The sequence below is a fragment of the Pempheris klunzingeri genome, chromosome 3, assembly GCF_042242105.1.
Source record: "Pempheris klunzingeri isolate RE-2024b chromosome 3, fPemKlu1.hap1, whole genome shotgun sequence".
NCBI lineage: Eukaryota > Metazoa > Chordata > Actinopteri > Acropomatiformes > Pempheridae > Pempheris > Pempheris klunzingeri.
Window position 1 is genome coordinate 21,583,734 of NC_092014.1, and position 15,413 is coordinate 21,599,146.

Below are 15,413 nucleotides of genomic sequence, written 5' to 3' on the forward strand. Positions count from 1 at the left end.
TTTACAACACCCTAATGTTCAATACACCTGTTACAAATGTCACTTCTGACTAATTGAGGATCCAGTTTGAACTTATTAAAAAGCAAAGAGAGAAGCTCAGCTGATGTAATATAGAGCAAAATGGAGCTGGTCCACAGACAGTGAATGATGATGAAACACCTCCTCTGACACCCCGGCAGCACCCATGGGTGACTTTACTGGGATGTGGATAGGCACATTTACTGATTTACAGCTGTGAGACTCTGCATTCACATCAAGACAAATAAACTTTCTGAGCCCACAGTTGAGTGTGTAACCTCACATCAGGGTCATCTGATGACACCTTCCACCCAGCTGAGGCTACAACGCTGTTGTCCACAATAACAGAAACACTAAATGTAAGAATGTGTGTAAACGCTGTTAGACTGTTTACTTTGCCCTTTAACACTATCTAATGCTCGATAACAAGCTGTTTATTTATCCAGCTGTAACAGTACAGCTCCACTTGATGCTAATGGATGAAGATAGCATTTCCTAGCTAGCTGATGAGAGCCCGCTCTCGGCTAGCGGCTCTGCTAGCTAGGTTTCATAACCAGGAATGAATGAGAAATACGACAAATTACCTTTCTAGATGTTCCCGCTGAGTTTCCTGCGCTGACAAGTGCAAGTTCAAGCCTTCACCGTTATTTGCCGGCGGCGGAAAAAAAAAAGACTGAAAACACCACTTTTAGTGTCAACGTGGCTTCCTTTCTTACTCAACTCCCCATGTGCGCCGTAACTGTGACTGACAGCGACGCTAGCCAATCACAACAGGGGCACTCTGGGATTCTGACCAATGAGAAGCTAGATCACCATATTTGGGCGGGGTTCAGCGGTCCGTCACGCCCAGTTGCATCAGTCTGCTGAAGAGCTGCGAAGCTGCCGGGAAAGATGTAGGTCAAATATATGAACTGTGAGGTGGAAAGTAGGTTATGTCTATATTGGCCAAAGCCAGTGCTGACAGTATATATTCAGACCACGTATGACCTATTCATACATGCTAGATTGTTAGAGTGAGGGTGCACAGGAGAGTTCATAATGCTAAATAGATTTTATTGCCACTGGATGGAAGTCCTGTCAAGGTCTGAGCCACGTTTGCACAACATTAAAAAATCCACGCAGACCTGTTTTAAAATATTTCTGTCATTGTCTCATCACCAAACCCCTGCAAATAACATCCAAAGTATTTACAATGTTTACACCACAATCAATATGATGCAATCAATGCATCGGTCTTTAGAAGAAAAACTTCCTGAACCTAGTGGTATAATATACCCACTTCTCTCTGAAGATGTGTTCATATGACACAATAGTGGTAAACAAATAGAGAACTAACAAGTTAACAATATTAAAGAGAGAGAGAGAGAGAGAGAGAGAGAGAGAGAGAGAGAGAGAGAGAGAGAAACCCCATGTAAATTAATCACCAGATGATTATTTTCACTGTGGATTAATCTGCTGATTATTTCGCATTTAAAATATCCGAAGATATAAAAAAAATGTCCATCACATTTCCCACATTTAAATTGCACGTTTTGTCCAACCTACACACCAAAAAACAAATATATGATGAAGAAAAGCAGCAAATCCGTACATTTGAGATGCTGGGACCAGAGAAAAGTTGGTATTTTTGCTTAAAAAATGACTCATCATACTCAATCAAAATAGTTTCTGATTAGTTTTGTCACCTGAGTCATCAACATCATCATTTCATCATCATCTAGTGTCATCGTTGTTATCTAGCTGTTATGTCACTTATCTGAGCAATGTTAAAAAAATTGCTTTTCTGGTGAACTGCTCGACAACCTTGAGATGAGATTGATATGGGTGCAGGGAGACAACATATCACCGTTTCACGTGCCAACAGAAACGTCCTCCAGCAGAATGACTTGAGCACATGTTCAGTGTTTATTATTTTGAATGCACTGCAATTTGAAGATGAGTCACCGAAACACTCGAGGGCACCAAATGTGGCTTGTAATATTTGAGGGACCTGAATTTGAATGAAGGGTTGTTATTCTAATAGGAGAGTGTAGACTTCCTCTTCTCCCCTTAGACTCTGAAATAAAGCAGAATCGGATGGCGTGTTCACTAATGAGCCACCGCATTCGAATACAGTTTGGCTTCCTCCCTTGGTAGTTCTCCAATGCATATTCTCAAAAAAATCTGCCTTGAACTTGGTCTGTAACTGTCAGGTTGATGCTAAAATCTCCCCCCCTGCACATTTTAATAGGACTGACCCCCCTTTCTATCTGCCTGTCTCTTCCTCCCCGTGTTTCTCATGCCATGCCATGCCATGCCAGACTAAATTTATACTTCACAAGAGGTACTGTATGTCTCCTTTGAGGGACCTTATTCTGTCTATTTCCTCACAGTGCTGTTGGACAGGAATGCAGGCTGTGTTATCTCCTGTCTATATATAAAGCAGAATGCACGGCGCTCCAGCAGAACCAGCTGTCTTCAGTCAGCTGGGCTGACTGATATGATTTCATCAGCTTATTCTCTACAGGTGCACACCTCCATCGCTTAGATCTACTGACAGGTTTAGTCCAAGTTTATTGTTTTGGTCAGTGTTTGTTCTGTCAATTTCATCTCCTTTCATGATTTCATGATCCATTTCAAATCCTTCTCCACAATTCCAGGATATCATTCAGATAAATAAATACAAAATCGCCTAATTCTGTTGTATTTTAATGGGACACTCCACCAACTTTATGTGAATATTTTCAGTTATATAATGTCTTCTGTGTTTCTGGAGAGACTTTCTCAAGTTAGACAAAATAACCCTGATGAAGTCATAATGATGTAATCGGGGTAATCTCAATTTGGGTTTGACACTTTTACAGAGAGTCTGTGTTACAGAATCCACGTACTTTTACAGATTTAAAATGTGAAGGTACAGGTTGTATCCTTGCAGATCTTAGATCGCCCGTCACAGTCTACTTTTTTACACCTCTGCAGAAGCTAGAATATTAATTTTCCAGCATTAGACATATCAATTAAGGAATCATTAAAGAATTGTGATGCTGAAGTTTTGTGCTTTGATTTCAATAATTTTGTTAGTCCCCAATCATTGTGGAAGTGCAATTCTAAGTTGCTGGAATTTTCCTTTAATCCAATATATTTGCCTTATAACAGTTAAATCAAAATGTATTTAAAATGTCAGAAATCCATCAAGTGTATTTTTTCTTTTTGTGTGTGTGCAAAACATAAACTCTTCCCGAAGTCATTAAAACCTCTTGAATTCCCCCAAGCAACACAGAGGACATGACCTCAGTGTCCTCAGCAGTAGCTCCGGCTCTGATTTCACCTCTTTTTTCATATGATTTGTCAAATATGGTCAGAGGAATGTCTGACAGTCACATCTAGGGTGCATTTTTCTCAGAATAAAACAGCATTTTTAGGGAATCAGGAAACAACAACGATGATTCACTCCCCTCTGACGTTACAAGGTGCATAATAACAGATGGAGTACAGTATGCGGGGGGTACAGCACAGTGTGCTCATACCAGTGTTGCATCGATTTGTGGAATAATCACCCACAAAACTGCACCCCGAACCTAATCTCAAACAAGTGGGAAATTTCAGTGATGTATCCCTGCAACTCAGACACACACACACACACACACACACACAAGTCAATTTACCACTGCCTGCCTCTGTACTATCTATCACTCAGACTCGGCATGTGTGCTGAGGCGTGACAACACTCATTGCATCTTTCTTATTCTAAAAAAAAAAAAAAACCCAGGAGATTTATTAAAAATACCACAGTGCACAAATCTGTTTTTTCTTTTCTTTTCACCACACAGCGACAAGCGGATCTAGGTGAAGCGCTCCCAACAATTTGTTGCTCGCAGTGATTAGGGCCCAGAGGTATGTGTGCGTGTTTGTGTGTCTGTGCATAACAGAAGAACAAGAAAGCAGGATTGACAAAATGCAAGAGAGACGGAGGGAGAGAAAGAAGTAGCTTAGTTGAGTGATAGAAGATGTGCATATTTAATATCCCAGACAGACAGAAAATCTTTCCCGAGTGTGCATATATCTCCCTCCTGCAGTCTGAGACAAGAATGAGTGACAAGAATGAGTCAGAGACAAGAATGAATACAAATGAATACAAGAGAAATCACACCACAGAAGTGAAGGCATTCAGTGCAATGCCAGCTTTCAATTTCATGTAAAAACCCAGAACTAATAAAGGGTTTCCCACAGCACATCACGAAATCTCACCGACAAATCAGAATGAAAATCCCCAAAGAACATGTGGAGAAGTGAAGCTCTGTAATATGTCACGCTTCTGTATTTCTATTCTCAGCTCAGCAGGCATTTAGGAAAGAGTGAGAATGAAATTATCCAATTACAAACAGATAGATTTCTCTCTTGTTCACAAAGGTGTCGAGGTGGCCAGAAGTTTGAAGAGGGCAAACTGTGACCAGAAGGTCAAAGGAGAATATTTGTCGATGGCGCTCTCTTTGTTTGTTCACAGGTGTCCATCGACATGGAGTGCTAACAGGTTGCCAGGCTGTCCCTGTACTTTGACCGACAAGTGGGAATTAATGTCACAGGGGGCTGCAAAAAAAAAAATGCTTGGAGTAAAACAATAACATTTGTCTTTAAGGTCCCATATTCTGCTCATTTTAAAACTCACACTTGTATTTGGAGGTGTAAAATGACCATGAATGATAAAAAGCTCAAAATAAATAATAAATCTTAGCCTGAGCAGCAGAATATTGCTTTGATATTTTGAACACTTTTAGTCTTTCTTTGTCAAAAGTATAAACCAAAGCTTCTCTGGCAGCATTAAATGCAGCTAGGAGGTCAATTTAGGTGAAAGAAAAAAAAACAGCTGCATGCTTAAAAATTGCATCGTATATTTACTTCATTTTACAGATCATTGTTCTGATGAAACATTAAATATTGCAATCTGTGAAAAAAGATAACATTTAACATTTAACAGCTCTCTACAGGCAGAACAGTAGCCTTCACAGGTTACAAATAAAAGTCTGCATAAGTTTATATTTTCATGTCTAAAATCTTTATAAATAAGGCTACAAATGATAATCATAGGATATGATCAGCTATTTCAAATTCGCTGTATACTTGCAGGTGTTGGACAAAATAACAGCAGCACCATGTGATGCAATCCAGCACAGTAGCCCTGCAATAGTGCTCTGTTTGAGACTGTACTGCAGTTGGATCATATTGTTGGGTCTTTCTATTATTTTGTCCACGCCTGAAACGTGACTGCCCATTCTCTTCTGTGTGCATTAGCTTCCCACAGGATGCTAAGCTAGCTGTCATAGCTGGCATAGCTTCAAATCCTCCGGGACCAAAGATTTAGCCCTCAACAATGTTCCACGCAACATTTGGCGAAACAGGAGCCAAGAGCTACGGGGGGAAGCTGACATCAGCAACATGCGCCATCACAGATTAGTCATGACAGCGAGCCAGAAGTCCCCTGTCCCTCCGCGTCCCCCAGGCTGGAGAATCAGGAAGGGACAGCTATGATGGACACCTGTCGCAGCTCATCTCTGTCAGAAGAGTTCATACTCTGTAGCCTGTGTGTGTGTGTGTATGTGTGTGTGTGTGTGTGGGAACACAGCTATGTTTAAGACAGCGGCCCGCAGGGACTGAGAAGTAAAATGAGTGCCAAACATGGAACAGCTGCTAAATGGGGCTCTGCAGAGGAGCAGGGAGCGTACAGGCCTTAATGGAGCTGCAGATTGCTCTGTGGCAACACTGTCCGTCACTTTCAGTGGTAACGTTCTCTGGGCTATGACGTATTCCGCTGATGTTGTATCCTACTTTGGAAATATTAGTCAGGATGAGTGTGCAAGTGGACCGAATGCTGCTTCCAGAGGGTCTGTCAATAGAAATAATTCTGCAGGATTTATCTAAGGATGACAATTCTTTTGAAAGCAACAAAGACACACAGAGTATAAAAATGTTACTTCAACGACACAAAGCTTAAATATAATCCATTTAAAATCCACTGTTCATCTGCTCTCTTTGTGTATACATGTTATTTACTTATATTTATTGATTAATTTACAAATATTGGCACAATGTCTAAAATAGCAAATCTCTAAGATACACAGTGATGTTTTCTGTGGTTTTAAACAGATTTGGGTACGAGAGCAGCCAACTGGTGTTGGATTTGCCGCCGCTACGTCTGCTGTGGCACAGTGGCTTCCAGAGGACTTAATATAGGCCTAATACATCCATAGCACTCAGAGATGTGACAGGGGAATACATTGATCCTGGATTAGAGAGATGAGATTCACTGAGGTGACCAAAGCAGAGAGGAGTGAAGGATGGAGGGGGAGGAGAAGGGGGAGGAGGGGGTGGTAAGACGTGTGAGAGAAAAGAAAATTGAGGGAGGGTGAAAATCTGGGGAGACAGAGTCAGAGAGGAGAGAGAAATCTTAATGAAGAGAAAAAGAGAAGGACAAGGAGAGACTGGTTCTGTGCTGACAGAGAGGCCTCTGTCTCTCCTCCTCTACAGTGTGACGGACAATGGGGTATAAATTTACACTGTCTCGCAAATTATTGATTAAGAACTGGTCAGGGATTGATTGTGTGTGATGAATATCTGCTGGGTGATGCACTCACACTGACTAGACATAAAACATTTTATATATATATTTATACTGAAAAATGTTTAAAAAGCAAAGGAGAGAGGCATAAATTAAACCCTGAATTAATCGTCTTTCTTTGTGTAGAAACAGTAAAGCCCATTGAGGATTATTTGAGAATTACATTGAAAGATGATTACACAGTTTCATATTGAACTGGGAGGATGGAGTCGTATACTGTCTGAACAATGCTTGTGTCTGTTGCAAACAGAATCACACAGAATATTACCTCCGCAGACTTAAGCATAACTCAAAAAAACACATGTATGTGGTGCATGGCCAGATTATTCAGTATTTTTTATTTATTTATTTATTTATGTGATGACATAGAGGTGGAAGAAAAAATGTGCCAAACCTAAGACAAAAAGGCTGTACTGCACATGGAACATTTTTGGATGTCATGTTTTTATTTTATCATGTATCATGTAAAATTGTTTCAGGGGGCAGCACAACAAGTTGTGAACACAACATGTTGGCAAACACATCCAGCGAATAGGGAGCAACATTAGCATTGATTTGGACTTCTTTTTCTGGAGATGTGGCAAATGTAAGTGAAATATTTACTCTCTTTTAGCTCTGTTTTTAGTCTCCTCCACCTCCTGAGGGAAGTATCAGTGTCTTCAGCTGCTAAATGCTCCATGATGTTCACTAGCTAGTCGCTAACTGGGTCTGTGACCACAGAATTGGTGATAATCCTTCATGATTTCGTCAAAATGAGCAAAAATCTTCGCCATGCACGTAGTCATTTGAGCTATTGTGAATTAAAAAATGACTATATCAGCTTTAAAACTAGACCTAAATATGTTACAGTGTCTGTGCTTGGAGACTTGCTCCTGAAAGTAAGTTTATTTGAGTGTAAAATCCCAGAGTGTCTCAATAAGTACAAAAACCATCTAACCACACAGATCATGTGAACCTGCCAGTGTAAATGTAGTAAATGGTTTTCCTCTGTTTGACCTGTTGGTGAAGGATATATTCGGTCACAAGTTCGATCTTCTGTGAAAATGTGCAAACAGTCCACGGTCACACTGACCACGTTCAAATTGTGCAATTTTGAATGATGTGTATTTTCAAACACGACAGCTCAGTTTGCAGGTCAGCTGGTTCAAATGGACTTTTGTATCGTAGACTGAAGGAAGCATTTCATAGGGAGGTTTTTAAGGCCCCAGCCTCTTATAAATGCTGTCTCACTGCTTCAAAATGAGTGCAGACAGCTCGTGTTTATTTTTGGCAGCCTGGATAATGTCCGTCAGTTGCTGGTGTGGGGTTTGCAGATGACAGGGATGCCACAGATGCCAATGCCAGATTTACTATTTATATTTAAGAATATATATATTATTTCAGCAGAAATACAAGCAGCAAGTAAGTGTGTGTATGTGTGTGCTACAGGTCAGGAATAGCAGGAGTGTCTTGGTTTATGAGGATTTGGCAGGACATACCAGCAGGCCCTGGCTGCTTGGGTGAGGCTGGCTGTTCTCCCACAATCTCTCAGACGGCAGAGGGGGTGAGCTAAAGAGATGGGGTGTCACCTCAGTGGGGTGTGGCGCAGTCGTAGTGGTAAAATTCCATGTTCACATTCCACAGTGCTTTCGCATTGAATTTGGGGTGCGTGCGTGCCTCAGCAGCAACAGACCGTGAGCAGCCCTTTTTGTGTGTGGGATCTTTGACTCCATCTCCCCCTCAATATTTTCTGTGTCTTTAAATATCAAATAAATGCACAAACAAAATCACAAATAATGAATTAGATGAGTAACTTAAACCTGTTAAGCCAGTGATTCGACATATGCTTCCATGTGGTGCTACACTCGGGAGTTAGATGACATACGTGGGGAGATAAATCGTATCCTCTGGGAGTAGATCAGGTCGACCACGTACAGCACAAAGTTGACGAAGGAGAACACCGCCACCACAACCTTGCTGTCCCATGGACACTTCCCCTGAGGGCATGACGACGGTCTCCACGGAGAGCCATATTTTGGGTCAAAGCAGAACACCGGCCACACCACCGATGCACTGAGGTAGAGCAGGACTTCCAGGAGGGTGCACACCACCACGAAGCGGTCAAAAGACATGCATCGCACAGCCTTGGTCCGTCCACACACAGTCATGAAGACCACCAGTGCAGTCAGCGCAAAGCAGAAAGCATAAACGACAACACAGTAAATAGTGGCGGCGTAACGAGAATATTCACTCCTGTTTGCCAGAGCTCCAAAGATGATGCAGGCCACAAAGCCCTGAACGACTTTGAGGAGGCCAGAGACCGTCGCCATGTAGCCCACCACGGTCTGGCCTGGCCTGGCTCTGCACAAGGCCACTTCAACCGCGTAGGCAAGAGTGCCCAGGATGGAGCAGACGGTCACAGCAATGCGGAAATTTCGGACATCACAGCCGGCGTAGGGGCACTCAGATCGAACAAAGAAGAGTGGGTAGACCACAGAGGCTGTCACGTACCTACCAGAGAAGACGGAAAAACATGAGTGTGGATATGACGGGGGAAATGCACTGACTGAAATACCTTTTGTAATACTAGTTTTTTAGCTCTGTTTTTGGTCTCCACCAGCTCCTGAAGGAAATAGACTCTTTAGCTGCTTTAGGTGTTCTACTGTATTCACCTGCTAGTTACTACTTTTGTGTGTCTGCTGTTTAGTGCTGTTAGTTTGCAGTGGGTTTTAAGAGCTGAAAACAGCTGTCAACCAAAACACAAAAGTTGCAGCTGTAAAACCAAAACCAGCTAAAAGATGCTAAAACGCTCTGTAGAGGTGAGGAGAACTACAGGGGCAGATGATACTTCTCACTACAGCCCTTTCACCTCTCATCTGATCAAAATCACCCTCTTCTGACAGATTTTGGCAATGTCGACCAATAAATATGTGGTAATGACAGCTTTTTGAATATCTTTATTTAAGATTTTTGGAAACCTGTAGAACCTGGGGGCTGCAGTATTTTTCCACTTATGATAACAAATTATTATTTACATGGATAATTAAAAGTCAGAGCAGTGTCTGCTGATTAATGTGTCAATAAATCTTTGCAGTCTATTTTGAATGTTGGAATGGTGGACACACATTTGTTATTTATGCAATAATGGAGGTGAGTGATAAGATGAAAGTGAATGTGTGACCCCCTCATGAACACCCCTAGTTGTAGACTTTTTTTGCACAAGCAAAACATACTGAAGCAGAGCAAAGAACATCACCACCACTAATCATGATCACGACTTACATGAGTGTCGCAAAGGCAGCACATGTGACCGTGAGGTTGTCCCAGGATATGGGCAGACAGCTGTAGAGATGAGTGGCGTCCAGAAAGAACACCATAACCGTCATGGCGAAGCAGAAGCACCACGCCGCCATGCAGAACACACCTTGTGAACCGCTGTAGCCTGCACTGTGTGTTACCATGGCGATCACAGCACAGCCCATGGCTAACTGACAGAGGCGGGCAGCACCTAAAGGAGAGCAGAGGGCCCTCATGTTGAGGTACGGACCACCCTGTGAATCCATAGCTGGTGTGGAGAAGTAATTAATCTTCAGTGAGATCTTTAAGAGGTAAAACCTTCAGGGCCTCAAAGAGATCCTGAATGTCCAGCAGTCGCACAGTAGAGGACGATGTGGAGTTTAAAGTCTGTACAGTTCAAAGTTTTGAGTTTTAGATTAAGTCCAAGTAAATCCCATGAAAAAAACAAGACCGTAAAGATGGTCTTGGTGTAAAAGATGTCAAATCCAGCCTGGAGTCTTTGTCATTCCTGCATCCTGACATTTAATGTCTCAAACATCTGAAGATAGAGCACTGCTTCAGTCTTCTCCCTGCGTGCTGTTACCTCACTTCTCTCATGGGCCGGTCTCTTCAGATGAAGTCACACCACTGTTATGTTGCTGGAAAGCCCCGCTGCCTCCAAATTCGGAGCTTCTTTAACAACAAAGTAATGTCTCTGCTCTTCTGCTCAAACAATGTCCAAGCGTCCAGCGTCCTTGGTGAACATATCCGGATGCTCAGGTGTTTTTAGGTGCTGTCCCGGGTCGTTGCGTTTGGGTGCATTATTCTGTTGCCACCCATGCAGGGTTGCACTCCCCTCTTTCTGCTGCGTTCACAGACTTGGTGGGGACTTTCTAATACTCTATTTGTGTATAGGTGAATCAGGCATACAGTTAAGTATGACAAATACAGGGGGGGGATCTCTCTTTGAGGTCTTCTGGAAGAGATAAGGTAATTTACTCTCTGTTACTAGATCCTGTAAGTCCAGGATGTTTATCCAGCAGTAGAGTCAAGTCTTCTTGGAAATACCTGCTACATGGTCCAGTCCAGTCCTGTTCAGCTGAAATGGTCCGACTCTCCTGGTGAGGCTTCTTGAATCAGTTATCCAGATATGTTTGGTTTGGATCCGTGGCTGTACACGCTCACGCAGTGAATCCACGTGGCTGCATGAGTCAAAGACACCATCAGCTCTCCTCAAATGTCAACTCTCATCCTCTTACTTCTGTCACACACGCTTCCTCTCTCGCACTTTCTCTTTCCTCACTGTCCCTCGCTGTGCTGTGAGGGGGGGGGGGGTGCCGCCGGTCAGTCAGACCAGAATGGAAGTTATTTAGGGTTGGGCCACCACCACATGAGTGGTGGAGGGATGTGTACATGTGTTTGGGCGTGGAATCTGGACATCCAGACACATTATAGATTTTACCAGCACTTTAGATGATTCTCCGTCTGTAACCAACACAGGAGCCAATAACTTATGTACCAGCAGAGCTCTCATCTAAGGAGCCCCAGTGTTCATTATTACATAACTGAATCATCTATACATCATGAAAGAAACATTCATATTAATAAATAGTGTAAAATATTTAGAGGAACCAATAAACGGTGAAATAATTCAAGAAATCATTCAATCTCAAACTCATTATTGTGAAATCGAACGTGATATGGAATAAAATTGGCTTTAAAAATAAGTAAGTAATACTTTTTATTTGTGCAATTTGTTCATGTGAATATGCATTTCATAATTTTAAGTTTAGGTTAAACAACTTAAAAAATATTGATTTGTGCAGCTTTAACCAACAAACAGATGACAAAGGCCTGTAGCTGAGAGGACAATGACCATACAGACAGATAATAATAGCCACAGCAGTAGAGAAGTATTTTATCAAATATATGCCACATTTTAGCCCATCTTAGGCCATTTGCAGTAAATAACATACTTTGCACATTTTCCAAACATGTTGTTACGTTCTATGTTGCTGACTATATTTCTTCATCCTGCCAATTCACCAAGTTTATTTTTGGTATATTATAAAGACAAAGTTTACAATAACAGGAAAACCATGGCTGCTTATATTGCTATCAGAATCCCATTATTGTCACATGGGAATGATGTTGTAAGTGCAGAATGATTAACAAACGAATATCCCAATTATATTTCCCAGTATTTTTGTCACTCAAGTGTGATGGGAAAAAAAGGATGGGAAACAAACATATCAAACACTAAAAACACTAACCTCAACTATAAGTCATTCCCTTCATGTATGAATGATGTTACAGCAGCAGGGCTTACAGCAGTGAGCTTTTGGTTCATGGACTGTATGTAAGCAACCTGCTATCATATCATCAGTGAGCAGCAGCGGCCTCAGAGAGCCGTCCTCTGCTCATATCTCAGGTCTCTGTCTCCACCTGCAGGTGACTGACAGCCTGTGTCTCTCTGCTCCACAGCCTCATTCGTCCACAGCAGCAGCTGCATCCCAGAGAAATGGCATAAACATGGAAAAAAATAAATACAGAGAAATCTAATTTTTTTAATATAAATTGGGATTTTTTTATGCATGTATTTTAATACTATTTATTTAATCATGATAATTTATCTTATTCATGTATTTATATATTTCCTGTGACAGTTTTAGGCCTTAGTAGTCTAGTTTTGTGACTCAAATATAATCATAAGACATGAGAGGCACAATGTGTCATTAAGAAGACCCTTTATTCTGGTTATGTATGAACGTCCTGCTGTTCACCATTAAAATACACAAACAGTAGCTATATGCTGCTGTTAGACTAGTGCAGAAATTCACAGTGTGTACGAACAAAGCTTCACTCACTACAATCAGGATTTAGTACATGTTTTTTATCAGCTGCAGGGGATCACAAAAAGAGATTGCACATTTATTTTTTCCCCTATATGATACAATAAGCAACATGCTGCTTATTACATTTCTTATTAAGATCTGAACAGATCAAACTGGTCTAATGTCAGACTGACATTTGATAGAGTCTCAGTAATGTATGCTATTGCATTACAGATGCATGAATGTGTGAGAGCTGCTAAAGGAAGAGCAGTAGTTTGATCCCATCTTCACCTATAGTGATACGTCGGAAAGTTTTTTGTATTTTGTAACATTAATTTCTGTGTGCAAAGTAAATAAACTCAATAAATGAATGTAGAAGAGTAAAATATTACAATGTTTGCTTCTAAATTGTAGTGGAGTAGAAGCAGAAAGTAGCATAACATAAGTACAAATACCTCAAAACTGTACTTAAGCACAGTACTTGAGATGAAATGTACTTGCTTGTACTTGTACTGCTGAAACATGGTCTGACTCTTCAACTGATACTGAAGCACCATGAACACAACATAAGATTTAAAGAAAAAATGAAAACATCACTATCTGTTGATATCCCGCAGAGCTGATTTATGACCTCAGACTCTTAGATCTTGTATAAAACCTCAAATTTATGATTATTGAATTATATTCCAATCACACGTGACTTTTTTATGCAACAATCTTTGCCAGAGCACTGGTGTCTTAATATGCCTTTTCCTTTTATGCTGTAGCTTCTGCAGCTCACTTTCATGCCGTATTGACTCACACTAACAAAGCCAATTTCATGTTAATCCACCGTTACGCTACAGAAATCATGGTGTGTTGAGCTAATACAGCAATAAACATAGAAAATAATGAATTGATCAGTACAGACCACAGTAAGAGTCAGAGTTAGCGATCCCACAGAAAAGTGCTGATTTGTTGGGATGTTTGTGCAGTTTATACTGTTTGTTTCAGGTTGTGCTTCTGCATTTCCGCAGAAACAGATCAAAGATTTTAAAAAGTATCACTTATAACTCCATCTCTCTCCCAGCTGAGGCAGCTGAGGATTTGTGGAGCGGCTTGTCGTTGCTACAGCCGTCAACAGGGACCGCTATTGTAGCAAAGCATTAGTGCTGCAACTCAAAAGACCCTGAGGCCCCATGGGCTGACACCACAGCCTTTGAATGTCCATCTTTGTCTGCATGTAAGCAAATAAGCAACTATGAGCAGGCAGTAACTTTTGAAACATTTCACTTCAAATAAACCACGGAAAAAGTGGAATAGGAATAATAGAGTTTCATGGCAGTTTCTACGTATAACAGTTATGTGGTGTGAGGAAGAACTAGAGAATAAAGTTTCAGCTGTAGCTGTAGCTTCCCTCACTAACACACATCCAACACAAACTCCATAAACAGCCTCTCTGCTCTGAGTGCCCATCGCTTTATTTGGCATCAAAGACTCCTGGGGCAGTTGGAAGTAATTAATTTGCAAGAGGGAGACAGTGTGTGTGTGTGTGTGAGTGTGTAACAAGTGGATGGAATGTACTCCTCACTCTCTCTCTCTCTCACACACACACACACACACACACAGAGTCCTGCTCCCCTCTGTGTTCGGCCTCTTTTTGAAGTTCCTCCCACAGCTTGAAGAATGAATGAGGGGGCAGCAGAGGGACTTGCTGTGAGTGTGTGTGAGACAGTGACAACATGTAAAAATATGGCCGCACGCTGCTTGTTTACCATTACCTGTGGACGGTCAGCTAGCTCGGGGCATGTGAGACACACGGGCTGCATCAGTCTGTGCATCCTGAGGTATGTCAGGTCAAAAGTGTGGTCTCCACCATTGCAGCGAGGTACCTGAAAAATGTTGAGCTGCTCTTTAACGGCACCATTCACGTACTGACAAAGTCATACAGATTCTAACAGATAAAGTGCTTCTGATATGTCCTGGGAACGGAAATAGTTTTTGTGACAGACACCGTAGTGCAGGGGTGTCCAAACCACGGCCCGCGGGCCAACTGCGGCCCGTGGTCCAATTTTCATTGGCCTGCAGGAAATTCTAAAAATGTATTGGAATAAGGCCCACGCATGGAACCTGCGGGGAGTAACTGTCTTGAACGAGGCAGCTTCTCTATAAAATGAGTAATAGAAGAAGAACAGAAGATTTTCTACAGGTGACCCAAAATGGCAGAACTAAGGAAACGTAAGAGAGCAAGTGAGTGTAGAAAGTTTCAGACGCGGTGTGCGATGAGAGCACAGCTGATAACTAATGACGATCACTTTTACATTATGGAGGAGCTGCTTGATGTTAGCAGTCTAAAGAGCACCACGACGGGTGAGGATGTTTTTGAAGCTGTGCCAGATGCAGTTGTCATGATGGGACTTAAACATGCTGTGTGGAGGTAAGACGGATGGGGCTCCAGCTGGGACAGGTGAGCGCAAAGGAAGGGCCTCTACCGAGGGGCAAGAAAGTGGAGGTAAGGCTGTTAATTTGAGCACCAGGGCTCTAGCACAGACTATTTCAAGCTTCCCTCTCTGATGCTGTTGCGGGGGGGGGGGGGGGTTTATCAAGCAGAATTTACCTACATTTGATTGATTTTGGCAACTTTAATCCACTAGAGGTGAGACGATATACATCACCTCTAGTGGATTAAAGTTAGCAATATAGCTCACTTCTAGTGAGTGGCCCAGCTCTTTGTA

At 41.9% G+C, this 15,413-nt stretch overlaps 1 protein-coding gene across 1 annotated transcript; it reads right to left on the minus strand.

Moving 5' to 3' along the window:
- Positions 1-8,448: 8,448 nt before the first annotated feature.
- LOC139199424 (myeloid-associated differentiation marker-like protein 2) lies at positions 8,449-10,152 on the minus strand. The gene is made up of 2 exons (XM_070828494.1): positions 9,872-10,152; positions 8,449-9,100 (listed from the first exon to the last, which is right to left on the minus strand). The coding sequence occupies exons 1-2, from the start codon at positions 10,150-10,152 to the stop codon at positions 8,449-8,451; spliced, it is 933 nt and encodes a 310-aa protein (XP_070684595.1).
- Positions 10,153-15,413: the final 5,261 nt, after the last annotated feature.

Excerpts from the sequence above, each read along its gene's own strand:
- LOC139199424 (XM_070828494.1), bottom strand. The coding sequence starts at position 10,152 with ATGGATTCACAGGGTGGTCCGTACCTCAACATGAGGGCCCTCTGCTCT. Across the intron at positions 9,101-9,871 it reads GCTGCCTTTGCGACACTCAT|GTACGTGACAGCCTCTGTGG; the intron begins GTAAGTCGTGAT and ends CTTCTCTGGTAG.